General features: G+C 35.7%; 1 protein-coding gene across 3 annotated transcripts; it reads right to left on the bottom strand.

Moving 5' to 3' along the window:
• Positions 1 to 4,838: 4,838 nt before the first annotated feature.
• On the bottom strand, positions 4,839 to 23,551 carry LOC307109707 (olfactory receptor 8K3-like; the record flags this gene model as incomplete). 3 transcript variants are annotated; one of them, XM_079788574.1, is made up of 2 exons in its annotated part: positions 4,839 to 5,708; positions 23,480 to 23,551. In XM_079788574.1, 2 exons carry the CDS (start codon positions 23,549 to 23,551, stop codon positions 4,839 to 4,841), a joined length of 942 nt encoding a protein of 313 aa, XP_079644700.1. The 3 variants fall into 3 exon arrangements, with proteins under 3 accessions (XP_079644700.1, XP_079644701.1, XP_079644699.1); XM_079788575.1 differs by lacking the exon at positions 23,480 to 23,551 and adding an exon at positions 12,632 to 12,730 and having other exon boundaries at positions 4,839 to 5,681; XM_079788573.1 differs by lacking the exon at positions 23,480 to 23,551 and having other exon boundaries at positions 4,839 to 5,780.
• Between the last annotated feature and the right edge of the window lie 347 nt (positions 23,552 to 23,898).

The raw sequence follows: 23,898 nt of genomic DNA, 5'->3' as shown, positions 1-23,898 counted from the left end.
CAGGCTGGGATCGCCATTATGATATACTAGAGGCCTGGTGCATGAAATTCGTGCATAGGTAGGGTCCCTAGGCCTGGCCAGTGATCAGGGCCTATCAGGGCTGACTCGTCCAGTCCCGATTGGGGCTGGGCCAGCCGGGGCCTGCTGGCTGCCAGCCGGTGCCTGCTAGCTGGGGTCTGGGCGCCTGCTGCCTGCCAGCCGGGGCCTGCTGAATGGGGCCTGCAGGATGGGGGGAGGGATGGAGGGAGAGACTGCAGGATGTTTGCTGGCTGGGAGGCAGGAATCAGGGGATGTTGGCTGGCTATGGGTAGTTGGCTGTGGGAGCGCACTGACCACCAGAGGGCAGTTCCTGCATTGAGCATCTGCCCCCTGATGGTCAGTGCATGTCATAGCGACTGGTCAACCGGTCGTTCTGGTTGTTCCAGTCGTTTGATTGTAAGGGTCACTTAGGCTTTTATATATAGAGATGATAGCTGTGGTCATAAAACAGCCTTCTCCTTGTCCAGTGTTAGTGAGAAGACTTATCCTTTCATGATTATATATGGAGTTCTCTGTAAGTTTTATTGTAGATGAAAAAAATTTTTAATCAATTTTTAGGAAGTTTCCATTTTTAGATTGCTGAGAGTTTAATTTTATGCTATGAATGGATACAGAATTTCATTAGATGCTCTTTCTATATCAATTGAGAAATTCATCATTTTCCTTTTTAATTCTGTTTCCTATGATAAATTACATTACTATATTTCAATGCTGAACTGGGCTTGTATTCCTAAAATAAACCTCATAAATGGTTTGTGAATTATCTATAAGTTGCTATAAAATAAAAATTAGCCACAAGGGAAAAATCAATTTATGTGACTGTTACTGGATCTGAAATCAACAGGTTAATCTATGTATAATCATCTCTGGAAGAGATAGAGACTACATTTATTCAATAGGTATGACATTCTTTATGACTACACAAAATTTAATGACTGTAAAAAAAAAACCAAAGCCTTGAAAAAATATCTGTGTTGTTCTACTTTAAAATCATTGAAAAAAATAAGTCCATAATTTCTATAGAATTAAATTTGACTATAATCAAATATGACACAGGAGGGGATGGGAGAAACATCAGATGGCTTTGTGAAGGTCATGACGCTCACTGTTCCAGGGTCTGCTGCTCACATACTAGACATTAGAGCTCTTCCTGACTTCTGAGACCTCTCTACCTCATAGCATCTGTTTTCAGCTCTCCAGTGGTTATAATTTCTCCAGGGAATCCATAGGTAGCCATAGATGATATGGACATTGATAGATGAGATAGATAGAGATAGAGATAAAGATAGAGATAGAGATAAAGATAGAGATAGAGAAAGAGAAAGAGATAGAGATAGAGATAGAGATAGAGATAGAGATAGAGATAGAGATAGAGATAGAGAGATAGAGATAGAGATAGAGATAGAGATAGAGATAGAGACAGCGATAAAGATACACTAGTATAGATGATATAGATATAGATAGATATATTCTCCAGAGAATGCAATGCTTCCTTTCTCCAATAAGAAATCATACACATATGAAATTTGACATGGGAATATTATGATTATTGTGAATCATTAAAAATTTAACGAATCACAGATCTTTTCTTATTCTAAACATAATAATATTTAGCTTTCATATTCTTACTTTTCAATTAGCATTCTCTCTCTCATATTTCAGAAGCTCTTTCAATGAAAAACTGTATATGTTGGTTAGTGATGTTTCCCTCATAGGTTTGATACATATTCCTGAGAGGTATGTTCTTCCCTTTATCAGTCTAATCACCATGATGGGCAGTTGTTGCGTGTGTACATGAATCAGGACAATATTCTATAAATTGTACATCTTTGGGGAGGGTTTTTTCACACCTTCGTCCATATGAATGGCACACCCTAAAGTAACATGGTGCCCAACCTTCACAACTGCACATGGTACTCCACCATTTCCATTGTATCATTTAGGAATGTTTTTCCCATGCATGTAATAGGTTATGAAACAAACACTGGCTCAAGGAAGAGGGCTTAATTTAAAATAAAAAATGATCTCATGTTAGGCCTCAAGGCATTTATTCATTCAATAGCTTAACAATATCTGAGTCAATATATTCTATTACTCTTAAATTAAATTTCCCAAATGGATTAAATGCTCATAGAAAGGTTCTTCAAAATATAAGAAGCAGAAAGTAATGGAGAATAAATATTCCCCTCACAGACCTCCATTGTTTTGAGGAAGAACATTTATCTCTTATAATGTCCCTGGAAGAATTCCTTCTACAAAAAATTAGCAATAGCCTTTTGGATCTTTTGGAATTCTGCTTCTCCTTATCTTCATTTCTCAGACTCTGACCTGTCTTCACTTTGTTTTGGCTTTCTATTTGAGCAAAATCACTCATTTAAAAATAATTACATGATTAATTTATATGTATGTGAGTTAATTTATTTACTTATAATTGAATAATTATCTCTCTCTTGAATTCATTTCCTGTGCCAGCCATGGCTTTCACTGTTTTGTTTTGTTTTTAAATCTTTCTGTTATTTCTCCTTTTCTAATCCTATGTCTGCTGAGGTGAAGTTTTACTCCCTGTTATCTCTGGGATGACATCCATGAAGCATAAAAATTATATTAAGAGACAACGTAGGGACCTTGTTAAGAGCATAAAGTCTTGAGCATGAACTTGACTACCTGGTTTGAAATCTGGTTCTAACACCTAATATCTTAGTGGACTTGGACAATTTACTTAGCTTCTCTGGATTACCTTCTTCTAATCTAAAAAATTAAAATTTTAATAAGACCTATCTCACAGAGTTGTTTATGATAATCAAAGTCATCAAGACATGTAGAATGCTCGAAAGTTTGAGATATTATTACTTGGTAGTAATAATGATTATCTTCAAGATTCCTTTTAACTGCATTAACAATTTGATAGTTATCTTCACATGACACTGTATTGTGTACTTTTTTATATTGTAAGACTATTTTATTTTTTAGAGAAGTTTTACTTTCACAGAAAAATTGAGAAGGCACAGAGAATTCTCATATATTCCATTCCCTGACCTACAAATGCTAGCCTCACCCATCCCATTAGCAATAGTCCTTAACAAAGTAGTACATTTGTTAAAATCCACGAACCTACATTGGCACATCATTTTCATCTAAACTCCATAGTTTACATTGGGTTCACTATTGGTGTTTGTTGTACATTCTATTGGTCTGAACAAATATTTAATGACTTGTATACACATTTATAATTTCATATAAAGCATTTTCACTACTCTAAGTATCCTCCAAGCTCCTCCTGTTCATCTTTCCCTATACCCTAACCCCTGGCAACCTTTTTAATGTCTTCTTTTCCTGAATGTCACATAATTGGAATCATGCAGTACATTGTCTTTTCAGATTAGCTTTTTTCACGTAGTTACATGTATTTAAGGTTTCACCACATCTTTTCATGGCTTGTTAGCTCACTTCTTTCTAGTGCCAAATAAAATACCATTACCTGGATGTGCTATAGTTTATTTGTCCCTCCACCTACTGAAAGACATTTTGGTTGATTTGTATATGCACTTTAAAAATGTTATTCCAATGAAATATTTTTATTAAACGTTCATTGGCTAAAACACCGAATTTTAATACTATGATAGTGAACACAGTAAATATTGTAGACAAATAGTTTTAATAAAATCCCAGAAGTATTAAGAAGAATAAAAGTAAACAAAAGGAAAGTGAAATTAAGCACATGGGAAAATGTGGAAAGTGACATGTAGTAACTACATACAAAAGGCAAGATAATTCCATTCTGGTCATGTATCAGGCTTCACTTACATTAGAAAGAGGACATCGTGCAGACAACAGGAATCTTTTCCTTTGCTTCCCACAATGATGATAACCAATGCAGTTAAACAATAAAGTCAGTTAAAACATAAAACACAGTGTATAGTCAATAATGATTAAAACTGGGGAAGAGCCCGAGAAAGGAAAGGCAGCACAATTAATTTATCATAGGATAGTCTTCTTACCCAAGGATATAAAAGTAACTTTTAAAAATGGAAAATTACACATTTTTCAAAGAGATAAGGAACTATAACCTCAAAAACCAAACAGCCAGTTATTAAGAACAACTAGTTGGGAGGAAAAAAAGAACAACTAGTTGGGGTGGGGGGACAGTACAAACCTAGGAGCTTCTCTGTGTGGCCTCAGAAATTTACCTCAATTTGAGTATCATCTGATATCAACAAAAGGGACTAATAAAGACAAAATCAGGTGCCAATCAGAACCTCTGGACTGCCAAATTACCATATATGTTCAGTTAATAGACTCGGATATGGAAGAGAGGCAATGAGGAGGAAACAATGGGATCCCAATGTTTGGAAGGGGTATTTAAGCAAAGCAATATCAGATATCACATTCACAACCATTAGTAAGTACCATTCTAAAACATATCCGGGGAAAGTATTAAGGTTAAATCCAAAGGAAAGGAAAGGGCACACACACATACACACACTCACACATACGTATGCTATGATTTTATTCTAATAAAAACGAAACACCAGAATCCTTGACAGATTTTTTTCTATATTCACCCAACACATTCTACTACACATATAGTTTAAGTATACAATCCAACTTTCCCCTCAAGAAAGGCAAATATTTTTACTATCTTGTTCTTTAATCTACTTACAAGACTTAGAAGTGCCTAGCATCAGTAAGACAGTAATTCATATTAAACTCATCTGTGCTTCTTATTTCTTTAGGAGGAATATACAGCAAAATTTAAAGTCCAGAACCTAGTTTATAGGAATTGAATTGTATGTAAACCCTTAAGAAAAAGTATTACATAGTTTTTTCCACACCCTTTGTAGTGCACATTTTACATCTTTGTTCCGCAAGCTATAGATCAAGGGATTCAACATGGGGATAACGAGGGTGTAAACTATGGAAGCCACTTTATCACTGTCAAAGGAATGACTGGACTCAGGTTGCACATACATAAATATCAAAGTCCCATAGAACACTATGACCACTGTCAGGTGGGACCCACAGGTAGAAAAAGCCTTGTGCCGACCCTCAGCAGAGTTCATCCTGAGAATGGTTTTAAGAATGAGGAGGTAAGACACAAGAACTACCAGAAGAGATGTAATCAAATCAAAACCAGCTAAACTCAGAATAATCATTTCTACTTCATGTGTATTTGAGCAAAGCAATGATAACAAGGGGAAACTGTCACAGTAGAAATGAGGGACAACATTGTAGCCACAGAAAGGTAAATTGAAAATCTTTATGGTGACTAGAAGAGAAACAAATGTACTATAGAGATAGGGAATAGCCACCAGCAGCTGACACAGCCTTTGTGACATGATGACTGGGTAAAGCAGAGGGTTACAGATGGCCACATAGCGGTCGTAGGACATTGCGGATAGAATAAAAATTTCACTAACAATAAACACAAGAAAAAAGGCTAGTTGTATAGCACAAAAATAATAGGAGATTGTGTTTTGATCCACAACAAAATTTACTAACATTTTGGGTCCTACAGTTGTTGAATAACCAAGATCAGTGAAAGCCAGGTGTCTGAGAAAGAAGTACATGGGTGTTTGGAGCCTGGAGTCCACCTTGGTGAGGATGACCATGCCCAAGTTGCCCACCACGGAGATCACATAGATAATCAAGAAGAGTCCAAATAATGGAGCCTGCAGCTCAGGGCGGTCTGTGATCCCCGTGAGCATGAATTCATTTAACACTGTTAGATTCTGTGTTTCCATGCAGGTTTTTCAGGAAACCTATTCTGGAAAGAGACATCAGCATAGTCAAAAGATTTCACGTATTATACCTGTAAGATTCTTAGTATTCAAAGCTAGTATAAATAAGATGCATCTAAACTTTCCAGTTTATAACATATGAAAACAAACCTGTCACACACACAAAAAAAAATAATATTTGCAAATAGAGCTAGAGACAAATAGTTGGTGATTCTCAAGTGGAGGTGAGTGATACAGGACAAAACAATCAATACAATTGACAGAAATTAAGTGCATAAATAAGAAAACTATAATAGATTGAAGTAAGAATTATTTGTCTTTACATGGTAAAACATTATATATAATCTCAGTTATATCCTCATTTAAGGTATGTACAAAACTTTGGCCAAAATTGTAACATCCAAAACTCTTTATTATCATATACAAAACCAATATTTTGGATCATTTTATCTGCATCTATCTCTATCAACAACTCTATGAGGAAGTATTGGCATTGGTTTCATATAACAAGATTTATAAAAACTTTCTTTGGGTAAAGAAATACTATACTCTTTACTGTAAGTTTAAAAGTGTGCACATCGAATATAATAAAGTCACCATGTTACACAGTACTAGAGGTAAAATAAAACACACTAAAGATGAGGTATCCATGAATTCTTAGATATTACTTTAAATTCTTCTACACCTTAAGCCAAAGGATTGCCTTCAAACTATGATAAAATAAACACAAATAAACATTCAATATGATCAAATAAAAATGTATACAAATGCCCCCAATAATACACAGATTAAGGGTATACCAGAGTAAATGGTGAATGGCAGATTAAGGTAAAAGATTTATTAAATTCAAAATATTGTGTGTGAGTGCTGCCTTTAAAAAGCAGAAATAATACTGGTTACAATAAAAGTTACAGTGACAGCAGTCTCTGAGTGGTCTAAAGAAAAATAAAACCATAATTTCATAACATTAACTATAAAGTGACTACATTAAATGTGCATTTAAATCACTTTTAAATATTAAAATATTGCTTATAAGTTTGTGACCTCCTAATTGTCTACTCTGCTTTGATGAACATACCTTTCTCATATCAAAAATGTGGAAATGTGTATCAATAGATAGCAATTTTAGAAACATATCTTCAGTAAATTTAATAAGAATCTGTATGAATCTTGTTTTTGTGTGTTTGTTTTGTTTTGAAAATATGAAAGACTGAGAAAAATCATACTTGGTAAGTTCCAATTTTCTATGTGGTAAGGAAAGATAAAAGTGTTTGTGTGTTTTTTCTCACAAGCCTCAGTGTTGAATGGTAAGAATCAAATTGCTTTTTCATAGTTTAACATTTTTGTTAAATACTCACTTGGGCTTTTTTAAAAAGCTAAACTCTTTGAAATAATTATATCTGCTTTCTGTTAGATTCCCCTTGACATTAAAAAGCATGCTGAATATTTTGCTCTTATAAAACTGAGTACATAAAGTCTGCTAATATCCACATAATGCCTTTCACATCTCAATGTGAGGTGGAAAGAATCCTACTTATACATTTATTCAAGTAATTATTAAATATCAAATTGTATTGAGAGTGTCACAAAAAGGCCTAGAACCACTAAATAACTAAAAGTTTGAAAGAACATCAAAACTATAGGTTAAAAAATGATAGATTAAATACCTGTATCTTCATAATTTTGCCAATTTTTAAAAATCCATGTCTCTTTAGTTACTCTTCATTTGTACTCAGTTTTGGCTGCATTACAGATATAATCATTCATGTAAAACAAATATGTTATAAGCAATAGCATGATGATATTTCAAAGATGCTTTTGAATATTTAGTCTACCAACTCAAGTGAAAATACTCAAAAACATTAATATGATGAGATAAGGAGAGGGGCCTACTCCTAGGAGTAGTAGAAAGCATAAAGAACTAAATCAGAAATGGAAACATTTTGCTAGAGCTTTGTCATTTAATTAAATTGACACTTTGCATATATCACGGAAACATTGTCAGTGTTGGTAACAGGAGACACCACAGGAACTGTTCTCTTTTTACCTGTACTGAAGCCTCTCTCTTGACTCCTTCAAGTGTTTCTTACATGGCTCAGTGAGAACAATTTATGGATTTTTTTCACCTTTTGAGACTGTCCCTGAGGAGATACCAAGAAATTTGTTAATTGTCCCTATAGTGTTTTATAGCACAATTAAATGCCTAGAGGATGTCATTTAATTGCCATGGACAATTTTTATTTACCATGTCTTCATTCCTTCCTTCCTTCCTCCTTTCCCTCCCTCCTTCCTTCCTTCTTTTTATTTTTTACTCTTGGTTAACTTTCCTTTTGTAGCACATAGGACTCTTGATGCCCATCAAGAGTCTGCATTTGCACAGTGGTCTCCTTGAATGAGTGACAGTGTATAAATACTTAAATACTGTTCTACTATTTAAAAACTTTCAGGAAATTAAAATGATACGTTGCTTTCTTGATTTGTTGCTCATGTTGTTACTGCTCCAAAGTCCATGTGTCAAACACTTCAAAAGGCCAAAACTTAAACATCAGAGTTTTGAGTAAGGAAAGTTAAACTCAAGCTTCAAGCAGGATTCCTGTAATGATTAGCAAGGCCATATGCAAGACAAAGCCGGACCTATTAGCCTGAATGTCATGGGAACAAAGCAGGCTTGAATAAGATTAAGTCTGAGAGACTGACCATTTCACTCTGGCATAATGTAGTTTTTTTCTCCCTCAGGGACAGAAATTAGTTACTGTTACTTCTCATTTCATTGTGAGTTTTCATCATCTGTCTGTTCAGCACTTCTCTTTTGCTTTTTTTTTTTTTAATACAATCTATTGCACCATGTTAGTTATTCTATTCTGTACAAACACACTCCATACAGATCTATTCTATTACCATAAAGTTCCCTTTGGCTTCCCCTTTATAGTCACATGTTTGTACTGGTCTCAGCCTATTAATAATCAGTGTTGTGGCTGGACCATCCCTTGTGGTTTTTATGATTGCAAAGATGCCTTTCAGCAATAACTTCCAAGAAACTTGGAAAAGATACAGGTTTATTATTTACAAGACCTGGAAATTATACTGCATACCTGGGTCACACAGTGAGGTCTGGGGCAGGGAGAGGGAAGAAAAAGAAAGAGGAGGGTAGAAAAGGAAGGGGAGGGGAAGAAAGGTGGGGAGTGGAGGGAAGGGAAGGGAAGGGAAAGGAAGGGAAGGGAAGGGAAGGGAAGGGAAGGGAAGAAGAGGAGAGAAGAGGGGAGGGGAGGGGAGGGGAGGGGAGGAGAGGAGAGGAGAGGAGAGGAGAGGAGAGGAGAGGAGAGGAGAGGAGAGGAGAGGAGAGGAGAGAAGAGAAGAGAAGAGAAGAGAAGAGAAGAGAAGAGAAGAGAAGAGAAGAGAAGAGAAGAGAAGAGAAGAGAAGAGAAGAGAAGAACAGGGACTTGGGGCAATCAAAACTTAAATCAGGCACTTGTATAACAAAAAAGAAAAAAATGCCCGGGTCTACACCCACTTCCTCCTCCTCTGCCACTGTTTCTAAGCCCTGGCAACCACTAATCTGATTCCATCACTATATTTTTGTCATATGAAGAATGTTTTATAAATAATGTAAGAACAGGAAAAATGCCTTTCTTTTTCTTTGCTGTGGCATTCCACAATTTATAGAAACACGTGGAATTAAACCCCAAGATTGTTGGCTCCTCTGTTCAAATTGTGGGACAAACTACTCTCAAAACTACATTATTGCATTCCCCTTCTCCCTGATGTTTTAACAACTCAGATATAATTTGCACCAAGGAGTCTCTAGTTAGTAGGAAGTTCCCTTCCTCCCTCCCCTAAACAAGCCTCTTATGAATGCTTCATAACTTCTTCTCTAAGCATGTTTTACAGGCTTGTGAAAAATACTGATAAGATAGCTCTCTAGGACACATGCCGAACTGTCTCCTGGTAAGCAAAAAACTGTAATTTTTCAAGGCAGCCCCTGTTATCTGCTCAACTTCAACATAACCCAAATCCCTTCCCTTCCTTGTCACCTAGCAACATTAACCTATCACTCTTTAAAAGTGGAAGCCGTTCTTTGTTCCCTGCCCTGTATAAACTAGCAATACTTGGTCCTTTTCTCTCTTGGAAAGTAGAATAAACTTCTTTTCTACATCTCTTTTTTTAAATTATGAATTCTTTCACCACCCATGTCACTGGCCAAACCTTAACAAATAATATCATACCACTTGCAATCTTTGAGATTTATTTGTGCTTTTGTGTGTATAAATCATTTCTTCCTCTTATTATTGCTGAGTAGCATTCCATGGTATGGATGATACAATTTGCTTATCCAGTTTATCAACTTGTACTTTTATAGCTTATGTTTTTAATGTCATGTCTATAAACTCTTTGTTTCAATGTATATACTCTTTTTTCTTTGACTATTTCGGTTTTTATTTATCAGTAACTGTGAGAAATTTAATTACGATATGCCTTTATGCAGTGGTTTATATGCTGCTTATATCTGGGGCTTGTTAATCTTCTTTAATTTGAGGGTTTTAAATTTTTATCATGTTTGAAAATTTTCACAATATTTTCTTTAAATGCATTTGATGCTCCAGAGCTTCCTTTATATTGACCTCTTCTCATTCTATTTTATGTATTTTCTCTAAGCCCCATAAAGAGAGGGACTTTGGTTCACTTCACAATATGTGTTTGTTTCCTTGAGTGAATTCATTAACATAAAATCTATCATGAATTCTTTTTAATCCATTTTACCATGTTAGGTTCTAAAGACAAAGCTGATGCCATTGTAATTAAACTGGTTATTAATAATAGAAAAGGAGCAAATGGAAAGCTAGGCATTAGAGGCATGACACCTGTAAAATATTGGGGGGAGGGGACTGGACAATGGGGAGATAGACTATAGTTGGGGTAGCATAGGAAAGGTACTTTTCTGTCAGTCACACCAGGGAACATAGTTCATTGGCCAGAATGAACTGTAAGCATGCAAAGATTTGGGATATTTAATCCCATGAACAAAGGAATTCACTCTCTTGTGCTTTCAGGACTCTTGGGACTCTTGTTGCTTGGGGTGTGCTCTTCTGTATTCTCCTGTGTGGCTCAGGACCATGTGGACGCCCACACACAATGGACCACAGCTAGCCTGATGCTATATGGGACCTGGCTGCAACATAGAATGGAAACTGTATGCTGACTCTGCTTATAGCTTTATTAAAACCCCAGCTACACTTCTATAACTGGACTAAGGGAAATGGGACTTTAGAAACCCAGGGATTTAATTCCATGCAAATAAAAATCACTATTCTCCCATGCATGTCTCAGAGAATTCTTTTTCTCATTATATCACAAGAACTCCACTCCTAGCAGTACCCAATTTAGAAGAGGAACCCCAATTTTCTCCAATAACAGAATTATGAATGTAATATCCAGAGTCCCTGGCTCTCTAAAAATAAATGTTTAGTGGAAGAGAAATGCAACAAGCTACATGTGAGGAATGGCATCAATCTGATTTGAAATTAAATGTAGGTTAGTATCTGAAGTATGAGCAGAAAATAGCCATCAGTTGGTAATATATTTTGGGTTGAAAATAATGAATAATTTTCTTTCCAGGCCTATCATACTTATATTCTTGCCCATCCTATGGTGGTAGCAGTATCAGGTTAAAGCAATGACACATACAGTATATACTGTATGTTTTTATAAAAAGATGGTTTTATAAAAACAAATGTTCAATGGAAGCAAAAAGCTACATGTGAGAACATATAGGAATGGAACATAATTTGAATTTGAATGTATATTTATAGGTTAATATCTGAAGTATAAGCAGGAATTAGCCATCTATTACTGATATATTTTATTTGCAAATAATGAATACTTTTCTTATTTCTATGCCTATAACACATTGATTCTTGCCCATTTTATGAAGGTAACAACACAAGATTAAAACAATCACACTTAGTGTACATTGTCTAATACATAATTTATTGCTACCACATCTTACAGTGAATTTTCAACAAAATATTTGCACACATGCTCCAGGTTCTAGTTAGGGCATTTTTCACCTCCTTGTTCCTCAAACTGTAAATCAAGGGATTCAGCATGATTATGACCAAAGTGTAAAATAAAGAGGCCATTTTATCAATATCCAATGAATGACTGGACTTGGGCTGCACATACATAAAGAATAGGGTACCATAGAAAATGACTATGACTGTCAGGTGAGATCCACAGGTAGAGAAAGCCTTGTGCCTGCCCTCTGCAGAATTCATCCTGGGGATGGCAACCAGGATCAGAATGTAGGACACAAGGACTATCAGAAGAGATGAAACCAGAGTCAAAGCTGCAAAAATCAGAATGATCAATTTGATTTCATGTGTGTCTGAGGAGAGCAAAGATATCAATGGCAGACTATCACAGTAGAAATGCCTGATGACATTACAGCCACAAAATGATGAAGTGAAAATTTTTGTGGTGATCAGCAAAGACAAAAAGACACTGTATAGATAGGGTATTGTGACCAGCAAGTGACATAATCTTTGTGACATGATCACTGTGTAGAGCAGAGGGTTACAGATGGCCACATAGCGGTCATAGGCCATTGCTGACAGAATACAAATTTCACTGGTGATAAACATACTGAAGAAAGTGAGTTGGGTAGCACACGAATTATAGGAGATTGCATGTTGATTGACAGCTAAATGCACTAGCATTTTAAGTCCTACAGTTGTTGAGTAACCAAGATCAGTGAAAGCCAAGTGTCTCAGGAAAAAGTACATGGGTGTTTGTAGCCTGGAGTCTGTCTTGGTGAGAATAATCAAGCCCAGGTTACCCACCAAGGAGACTAGGTAAACAATGAGGAAGAGCCCAAATAATGGAGCCTGCAGCTCTGGGTGGTCTGTGATCCCCATTAGAATGAATTCATTGAACATTGTTAGATTGTGGTTGTCCATCAGGCCATTCAGGAAACCTATAATGGGAATAAATACACAGCTAATCAATAAATGTCATGAGCTATGATTAGAGATTTCCATTTTAATAAGTGATTAAAGGTTTCAATATTTCATTTATGGCTTGTTGCTTTAATTAGCTACTCTAACACTTGACAGCTCAATTCTCTCTCTCCAAGCTCAATGAACCTCTTGACAGTTTTCTTCATTCTGATACCAGAAGTACAAACAACAAAATTTAAAATAGATAAATTGGACTTTATCCAAATTTTTAAGAAAAACTTTTGTGCACCAAAGGATGTTATTAAAGAAGGAAGAAATTTTCAAATTTTATATTTAGTAAGGGCTTATTATATGGAATATAAAAAAGATTTTTACCATTCAACAACAAAAAAGACTAACAACCCAAATTAAAAAAAAAAAAAACAGGCAAAAAACTTAAACAGAAGTTATACATATTTCTTACAGAAGGTATACAAATGGCCAAAGCACATGAAAAGATGTTTACTAACTCTAGGCATTAGGAAAATAAAAATCAAATCCACAATGAAATAGCACTTACACCTCCTACAGTTGCTACAAATGCTAGCAAAGGTGTGGAGAGATTAGAACCTTTGAACATTTTTGTACGTAATGTAAAATGGAATAGCCACTATGAGAACAGCTTAAGGGTTACTCAGTGTTACCCACAGAATTATCATTGTTACCCAGTAATTCCACTCTTAGATATATACCCCAAGGCATGGTAGACCACAGGTGTTCACACAAAACTTGTAGGTAAATTTTCAGAGTGGCATTATTCATAAAATTCAGAAGTAGAAACAATCCAAATGTCAACTGGTAAAAAAAAAAAAAAAAGGCTAATATGCAAAGTGTCCCCTCCGGAGTTCAACTGGGAGACCAGGAGTTTGATTGCTCACTATGACGTGCGCCGATCACCAGGGGGCAGTGCAGAACGAAGGAAGGCCCCGGCCGACAAGCAGGAAGGCCCTGATCGGCCCTGATTGCCGGCCAGGCCTAGGGACCCTACCCATGCACTAATTTCATACACCAGGCCTCTAGTAGATAATATAAGTGTTAGTCTATACAACAGAATATTCATAAGCTGCAGTAAGTTATAAAAGGAAAGAAGCACTGATACATGCTACTCTTTAAAACATCATGCAAAATCACAGAAAACATATGTGAAAGACAAACATTGTATATACTGTACAATTGCATTATATGAAATATCCAGAATAAGCAAACTTGTAGAGACAGAAACCAGAAAAAATATGGCTCATTCAGGAACACTGAATTAATTATCAAGAGATAATAAATACACTTACAGACATTTTTACACTGGATATAAAAAGCATTATAGCCAGGCTGGTGTGGTTCAGTGGTTGAGTATCGACCTATGAACCAAGAGGTCACTGTTCGATTCCAGGTCAGGGCACATGCCCGGGTTGCAGGCTCGATCCCCAGTAGGAGGTGTGCAGGAGACAATAGATGATTCTTTCTTATCATTGATGTTTCTATCACACACTCTCTCTCCTTTCCTCTCTGAAATCAATAAAAAATATATTTTTAAAAAAGCATTATAAATCTGATGCAATAAATGTGAGTTTTAAAAAGTGTGCTCTTTTCTAGATTCCTGCTAGTAAATACCAGTCTCCCTATATGTGAGAAAGATACTCTTCTCACCATTTTTAGAGTTCTATGTAAAACACTAAACATTTTTAACATTGTAATATTTACATTTATATTATTTTATCTGATTATTGAAGATAACCTGTTTTTGAACTTTTAAATATTTTTTTTTCATGATTTTGCAATTGTGTAAAAAATGCAACGGGCAGAGCTTAGCATTGGACCTTTACTAAATAACTACCCTAACTGTGGAGCTCAGAGAAGTTTTGTCATTTCCTAGGCTACTTCCCTCTCTGTGTCAAACACAGCCTTCAACTCTAAAATAAGTGACAATAAATGAGTTATGTAATAAAAAAAATCAATAAAATTTACATTTAGATGCCTATATGTAAACACCTCTGCAATTGTGGAGTGGGAATAAAGGGAGTTTAAATAAGGAGTGGAAAATACATCTTAATTTTAGATAAAATATACATTCCTTTTTATTTGTGTACTAGAGGCCCGATGCACGAAGATTCGTGCAAGAATGGGCCTTCCTTCCCCTGGCTGCCAGCACCGCCTTCGCTCAGGCCGGAGCCGCCTTCCCTTTCCGCCTTCCCACGCTGCCCAGAGGCTCGGAGCTGCTGGGGCAGTGCGGAACGCCTGCATCGTCACCATGGTGACGATGCAAGAGTCCCGCCCCACCCCCGGTGGCTCGCTGCCTGCATGTGCAAATTAACCCATAAGCTTTGTTGGGTTAATTTGCATACTCACTCCTGATTGGCTGGTGGGCGTCGCAAATGTATGGTTAATTTGCATCTTTCTCTTTTATTAGTGTAGATATTTTAATCTTGCTTCCAATATCCATCAGGTGTGCATTTGGTCATTTAAGAGACGATTTCATGACATTTCACTCTTGCAAGGCTAAGTACTCTTATGAGACTTGACAGTGGGATGGAGGTACTAGGTAGTGAAATCCACGCTTTAATGTCTTTGCTTTGGCATCACATCATACTAACCCAGAAACTTCAGTTATTAAAACAGGTTTTTAAAACAATGGCTAAATCACTAAGGTACAGTACTAAAAACTAACAGTTAAAATGGAAGATGTGGTCATGAAGAGTCCCTGAAACTCAGAGCAGGTCATAGGAGCAGGTACAGTCTGCTCACCTCTAATGATGAATCTCTTTGTGCTTCCCCATGTGTCCCTAACATAAACCAATAAGAAGAACTTAAGGGTTTCTTCGATCCTTTGAGATCCTCGCTGAGGAGAAAGGATACAAATTGTTAATTATACCTAAAGTAAAACAAAGCCAATGGGATATCTGTTAATTGTAGAGGACATCTTTATATTCCCACACAAATAAAGCTATGTTAGGTACCTTTCCTCGGTTTCTCTTAGTTAGTCTTTTCTAGTGCAACCAGAAATCTGGAAGCAAAACATTGTTTCTGCAGGAGAAGCATTTTTGGTGGCATTTTTTGCAAGCCTTTATTGTCTCCTCTAAAAGGAGTGGGGACATCATAGAGAAGTATTTAAACAATATGTATTAATTTTTTTTTAATTCACAAGGGAAAATGATACATATGTGTAGCTATTTTCCTTTATTTGTGGTGTTTTAAACGTATCATTGAAATATAATATACATATCAACAAATGCTTACTCATAAACAAATTTTTGCAATCTTAATTTTCTGAATAATAAAAATTCATAACAAACAGCAATTACAACAACAAAAATAAAACTAAATATTGTGAGTACCCTTTTAAAATCCTTCATTCTCCTTTCCACTATAAACTACCCCCAACCCCTAAACACACACAAATGCATAGCCATTATTCTACCTTCTGACAGTATAGATTATTTGTATCCGAAAGGATTAAAGAGAATTAAATGAAACAGAGAAAACTTATTGTGCTTAGCAGATATCTTGAAGAAAGCTTGCAGCCTTGAGCACTGCATAGCCCAGAAAACCACTATCCATCTGACGCTGGGAGGAACCAAGGACAGACAGACCCTTACGTCAGCAGAGCAGCTTATAGCCAGCAAAAATTAATAGAAACCTAGCTCTCCCTGCCCTCTTCACTGATGCCTTTCTTGATCTCAGTCCACCTGCACCCATGTGCCTGAAATAAAAATCTCTTTTGATACATTATGGCCTCCTGTCATAGGTGCATGACCCCAGCCCACTCTGAACCCTTCAGTATCTATTTTTGTTATTTTACATAAATAAAATTCTAACCTGTCATATTTTTGTGTCTGGATTAATTTCACTTAAAATATTTCTATCAGTAGTTCTAGATTGTATTTTCTCATTCTGTGTAGAATTTCATTTTATAAATATACCACAGATTAGTTATCCATTGTTCTATTTATTGTTGAATGTTTTCATTGGTTCCAATTTAAAGATTTTATGAATAGCGACATTGTCAACATCCTATTCCATTTTATGTTTAGAAACTAAAGCTATTTTTTATTATAAAATAATAAAAATTGAAATTTGTCATGTATTTATTAAATAATCAATTATCATTTAGAGAAAAATATGCACAAAAAATCCTGATACTGGTAATTAAAAACAGCTATTCTCATTCCCCCTTAGGTCCGCACCAATACTCAATCTATATGAGCTTAATCTTGAATGTATTTCTACTTGGATATATTCTTTACACTGAGTCATTTATTCTTTACATTGCTGAGTCATAGAATATGCATATTCAGCAAATGCTGCCAAATGAATTTCCAGAGTGATTATGTAGTGGCAGGGGGTTCTTCTCCCTCACCCAGGATAGAAATCAAGAGAGAAGGCCAAATTGATTCAAAAGAGAAGTTTACTAAGAACTGGGTGAAAGGAAGATAGAAGGAGTGAGCTTGACAGAGTATGGCTCCCAGAACTGCTGCTGGGGTCTGGCTTTTACAGAGCTGGGTTTTCTCCTGCAGACGCAGAGTGGATCTTTTTGTTCTTCAGATTCCCAACCTGGGCTGGCACTGACTGGCACAGGTACAGACACATTGGTTTGGGGAGTACCTGAAGGCAAACTTTAATCTTATCTAGGAGAGGGTCAAGAAGTAACTGAAAGATTCATTTAAGAGTGGTTCAGCCTATCTCAGTTACATCAAGGTGTGTTCCCACCAGCAGTGCAAATGTAACTCACCCACCATTCCATTAAGGTTGTTTTTATAAATGATGACCTGTTAACTCATATGTAACTGTTTGCTTAAAAATTCTAGGAACTAACTTCAAAAGAAGCAGACTTCAATTTCCAGACATTCTGGCTCCAGGAGGTTTGCTGACCTTCAATCATTTAAAAAACACAAAAAACAGGGTGATGCAAACCAGACCATGGCTTGACCAGTTATCTGAACAGACTGTGCTGACATAGTCCCCTCAACAGACAACTCTCAAACCACTCCTTTGTTATGTTTATTTTCTTCCCCCTCCCTTTTTATAAAAACCCCTGTCTGAGTCCAATTGTTAAGATGGTCTTTGAAACATTAGTCTGCCACCTTCTCAAGCTGCCTTCTCTTGAATAAACCTCTTTCCTTTCACCAAACCTTGTCTCTTTGTTGCTGGTTCTCAAGCTGCAGGCAGTTGAACCTGGGTTTAGTATCACAAGTAGTTATGATAAATCAATAACCTTGTCAAGATTTAATACTTTCCACTGTTTTCTTCATAACACTCTGGATGATGTGGCTGGATATCATAGTGATTTTAATTTGCATTGTCCTGATGCTGAATGAAATTGAAAATCTTTTCATATGTTTGATGGCTGGTTTTATATTTTATTTGAAAAGTGTTTGTTCATATCTTTTATCACCTTTGTATTGTATTTCATGTCAACTGTTTTTCCAGTTGTAAGAATTACTTTTATAGTTTTCATATGAGGTCAGATATACACATCTGATTATATAATTCTGATAATATATTTTCTTTTATTATGAGAGTTTCCCTTTTCACACTATAAATTTTGATGGACAGAATTTTTTAAAGAAGCTCAATCCATCTTTTTAAAATCTTACATTGTTATCATTTTGTGTGCAGTATGCATTATGTGAACATGCCATTATATTATCAACCAAAATTGATTTTAGACTGTAATAAGGAATAACAGCATTTATTTGTGCATCCTAGGAGACACAGATTCAGGTAGCAACCTATATTGTCCAAAGAAGTCACATTTTATAGAGAATTAATTTTCTCACCCATAGTTCCTATTTTGGTCTCCTATAAATGAGGTTTTCAAATTATATAGTTCTAATTGGTCCACATAAATGCAAATGAGGATATAATTTAGGAAGTTCTGATTACACCAGGCATGTCTCAGGCTATTGGTCAAAAGGCAAAACCAGGGCTTCCCTTTAGTGATGGACCCAGATGGCATAAAAAAGCAGGACATAGTGTGGGAAGCCAAGAGTTTATTCTGAGGTTGTTCTTGGTATACTGAGTACTTGGGCATTTCCTATTGGAAATGGCTGCTAGACTCTTATTATTCATAAAATTTAAGCCCTCAGTTGACCATGGGGAGTCCAGCTCAGCAGATAAACTCCCTTATTAGGCTTCATATAAAAGGAATCTTTCTTTTCAGGGTCCATGATATATTTACCCCAAGCATCTGGATTTTTAAATTTTAACATCTATAATAATTACATCTACCAAAACATGCTATTACTTATCCTCTAGTAGGCATGATTACTCAGTAATAAAATTGCTGCATTATTGAGAATATACATACTAAACTTTAGTTTTTACTGCCTTATTCTTCCACAGTGTTTATAGCAACTTACTCTCTCAAAGTAAAATCATTCTAGTTTCTTCACATTCTCATCAACATTTGGAACTGTTGTTCAAACTTTTGAATTTTAGCCATCCTGAAGGGTAGGTAGTGATATCACAGTATAGTCATACTTGCATTTGTCTAATGATGAATGATTTGGGGAAAAACATTGATGTGTCTTTTCATTGCTTTGATATTCTCTTTTGTGAAGTATTTCTTCAGGTGTATTTGCTGCCGCCCTGCCCCTCTCTTTACTTCCAAAAGGTTTACTGATTTTAGGAGTTAGGCAAGTTGTTATTTTACAAATGACTGATATCTGTACTTCATGGGGTACATGGTTTTCAATCAGGTTCTTTCATTCTTTGTATGCTATATTTTTATAAATACAAGTTTTTAAATTTAAATTCTTTATTGTTTAAAGTATTACGTAAGTCTCCTTTTCCCCCACCTCTCCCTGGCCACCCCCACCCCCCAGCACATGCCCTCACCAACACCCCCTTTCTGTGTCCATTGGTTATGCTCATATGCATGCATACAAGTCCTTTGGTTGATACCTTACCCCCTCACCCCTTCCCTCATAGGTTGGACAGCCTGTTCGATGGTTCTATGACTCTGGTTCTATTTTTGTTGATCAGTTTATGTTGTTCATTACATTCCACTAATAAGTGAGATTATGTGATATTTATCTTTCTCTGACTGGCTTATTTCGCTTGGCATAATGCTCTCCAGTTCCATTCATGCTGTTGCAGATGATAAAAATTCCTCCTTTTTTTTTATAGCAGTGTCATATTCCATTGTGTAGATGTACCACAACTTTCTAATGCACTTATCTGCTGATGGGCATTTAGGCTGTTTCCAAATCTTAGCTATTGTAAATTGTGCTGCTATGAACATAAGGATGCAAATATCCTTTCTGATTGGTATTTCTAGTTTCTTGGGATATATTCCTAGAAGTGGGATTACTGGGTCAAATAGGAGTTCCATTTTTAATTTTTTGAGGAAACACCATACTGTTTTCCTCAGTGGCTGCACCAGTCTGCATTCCCACCAGCAGTGCAAGAGGGCTCCTTTTTCTCTGCACTTGTCATTTGTTGATTTGTTGATGATAGCCATTCTGACAGATGTGAGATGGTACCTCATTGTTGTTTTGATTTGCATCTCTCAGATGATTAGTGACTTTGAGCATGTTTTCATATGTCTCTACGGCCTTCTGTATGTTCTCTTTTGAAAAGTGTCTATTTAGGTCCATTGCCCATTTTTGGATTGGATTGTTTATCTTCCTTTTGTTAAGATGTATGAGTTTCCTATAAATTTTGGAGAAGCCATAGGCAGCAAAATAACAGACATTTGTTGTAACAATATCTTTACCAATACAGCTTCTAGGGCAATGGAAACTAAGGAGAAAATAAACAAATGGGACTACATCAAAATAAAGAGCTTCTGCACAGCGAAAGAAACCATCAACAAAACAACAAGAAAACCCACTGCATGGGAGAACATATTTGCCAATGTTATCTCTGATAACGGTTTAATCTCCCAAATTACAAGTTTTTATTTTAGTTAGAGTAATATTTATATATTTTAATGTTATTATATTTTGTACCCTTTTTATGAAATCTTTGCAAGGTATTATTTCACTTTTCTTTTCAAGAAATTTCATGGTTTTAGTTTTCACATGTATAGTCATAATATATCTCAATTAATTTTTACACATGATACAAGCAAATGACTAACATAAGAAACCTATTTACTAAGAAACTCTATATTTTGTTTACATTGCAGTGCAGCTTTTGTTTAAATCAAGTGAAGTTACAAATGTGAGTCTATTTTTACACTTTATTTTTATTCATTTTATTGGTCTTTCTATTCATATGTGCACTGATGAAACAATTTAAAAAATAATCTAGTTTTTTCTTTATTGATTACAGTGTTAAAAATGGGTTAAGTCTGAAAAATAATCTATTTTTATTTAAAGTATTGGTATCTTTTATTGGAAATCCCTCATATTCTTTCTTCTAACATATTGCCTGGCTATTCCAGAACACTTGCATTTCCACATACATTTGATATCAACTCGAGTATTAAAAAAATACTGAAATTTTGATTGTTACTGCATTAACCAATGGAGAAATTTAGGGAGTACTGTATTAACCACATCACATTTATTTCTGCCAACCAATGGACATGACATATTGCTACACTTACGTTTTCTTCAATAACTCAGTAATGTTTTTGTAGTTTCTAGCAATAAAGCCATGCAAAGCATTCATTAGATTTTTCCTTAAGATTTTACAGATTTTTCTATGTAATTGAGAGTTTAGAACAATTTTACTTGTGTTTATTAGTATGTAGAAGATTAATGTCTGTTTTTATGCTAATACCATGTTATTTTGATAACTATGGCCTTGTAATAATTTGATATTATGTAGCCTGATTCTTCCAACTTTGTTCTTTCTCAAGATCACTGTGTGCTTCGGGGTCTTTAGTGGTTTCGTATAAATTTTTTAAATATTTGTTCTAGTTCTGTGAAATACACCATGGATATCTTGATAGGAATTGTATTGAATCTGTAGATTGGGTATTATGGATATTTTAATGATGTTAATTCTTCCTACCTATGAACACAGTATATGCTTCCACTTATTTTTATGTTCTTAAATTTCTTTCTTCAGTGCCTTATAATTTTTAGAGTACAGATCACTTTACATCAGTGGTTAAATTTATTCCTAGGTATTTTGTTCTGTTTGAAGATCGTAAATGGAATTGTTTTCTTAGTTTACCTTTCTGATAGTTCATAATTGATATATAAAAATGCAATTGATTTCTGGATATTTATTTTGCATCCTGCTACTTTACTAAATTCATTTATCAGTTCTAGTAGGTTTTTGGTGGAATCTTTAGGGTTCCTTATATACGGTATCATATCATATGCAGATAATGACAATTTTACTTCTACCTTTACAATTTGAATGCCTTTTATTTCTTGTCTCATTGCTGTGGCTAGGACTTTCAGTAATGAGTTGAATAAGATTGGGGAAAGTGGACATCCCTGTCTTGTTCCTAATCTGAAGGGAAATGCTTGTACCTTTTGCCCATTGAATATGATGTTGACTATGGTTTCCCATATATGGCCTTTATTATGTTGAGATATCTTTGCTCTATCCTGAGTTTGCTGAGAGTGTTTACCATAATTGGGTGCTGGATTTTATCAAATATTTTTTCTGCATCTATTGATATGATCATGTGACTTTTATCCTTCATTTTAGTTACATAGTGTGTCACATTTGTTGATTTGCAGATATTGTACCAATCTGCAGCTGATATGAGAACAATTGTTATTAGGTGAACATGAACAAGTTGATAACAAAAACAAACAAACAAAAAAAAAAATTTCCAGTTTCCCAGGCCTACTTAACATCACTGCTTTCTAAGGCTTATCATACATCATAAACAGCTTCTATAACCTAATTTATGATATATACATTTGATATTGAACTTTACCTGGGGTGTTTGCTCAGGTTTTTCCATATCCTATGCAGGGCACCTTTCACTTCTTTGTTTCTCAAGCTGTAGATCAAGGGGTTCAGCATGGGTATGATCAAAGTGTAAAACACAGAGGCCATTTTATCACTGTCAAAGGAATGACTGGACTTGGGCTGCACATACATGAAAGACAGAGTTGCATAGAATACAACCACCACTGTCAGGTGAGATCCACAGGTGGAGAAGGCCTTGTGCCTGCCCTCTGCAGAGTGCATCTTGAGGATGGCCAGGAGGATTAGTATGTAGGACACAAGAACTACCAGAAGAGATGAAACCAAATTAAACACCGAAAAGATCAGTATTATTAACTCAATTTCACGTGTGCTTGAGCATATCAGTGTCAACAAGGGAAGATTGTCACAGTAGAAATGATTAATGATATTATGGCCACAGAAAGATGAAATAAAAATCTTTATGGTGATTATCAGAGAGAGAAAAGCACTGTAGAGGTAGGGGACTGCTACCAGTGTCCAGCATACCCTTGGTGACATGATGACTGTGTAGAGTAGGGGGTTACAGATGGCCACATAGCGGTCATAGGCCATCGCTGCCAGAATGAAAAGTTCACTAATGATGAACAAGATGAAGAATGCTAGCTGGGCTGCACACCAATTGTAGAGAATAGTCTTTTGTTTAGTTACAATGTTTGCCAACATTTTTGGTCCCACAGCTGTTGAATAACCAAGATCAGTGAAAGCCAGGTGTCTGAGAAAGAAGTACATGGGTGTCTGAAGCCTGGAGTCCATTTTGCTGAGGATGATCATGCCCATGTTGCCCACCACGGAGACTGCATAGATGATGAGGAACACCCCAAAGAAGGTGGCCTGCAGCTCAGGGTGGTCTGTGATTCCCATTAGAATGAATTCTTTTAGCACTGTTAGGTTTTTTTGGTCCATCCAGGTTTATCAGAAAACCTATTCTGGATAAAGACATTCACATATTCAATAGCTTTTATGTAGTATCATCTAGCAATTTTATTTTATTTTATTTTTTTGGTATACGAAGTTGGTATAAGTAAAATAAATCCTAATATACCAATTAGGTTGTATTAAAATAATCCACTTCCCATAAATAAACACAGAGACAAGAATAAAGTTGGAGATAGAGTTTTGTGTTTTCCATGGCGGGAAATTTGTCCCCCTCTAACATTTGATAATATTGGAAGCTTTTTGGTTGTCACAACTGAAGGAGCTGTGCTACTGGAACACATGGTTGGTGTCTAGTGAGGTTGCTAATTACCCTA

Source organism: Cnephaeus nilssonii (genome assembly GCF_951640355.1).
Source record: "Cnephaeus nilssonii genome assembly, chromosome: 13".
Classification (NCBI taxonomy): Eukaryota; Metazoa; Chordata; class Mammalia; order Chiroptera; family Vespertilionidae; genus Cnephaeus; species Cnephaeus nilssonii.
The sequence above is the reverse complement of the archived record's forward strand: the minus strand, read 5'-3'. Positions and strand labels throughout refer to the sequence as shown.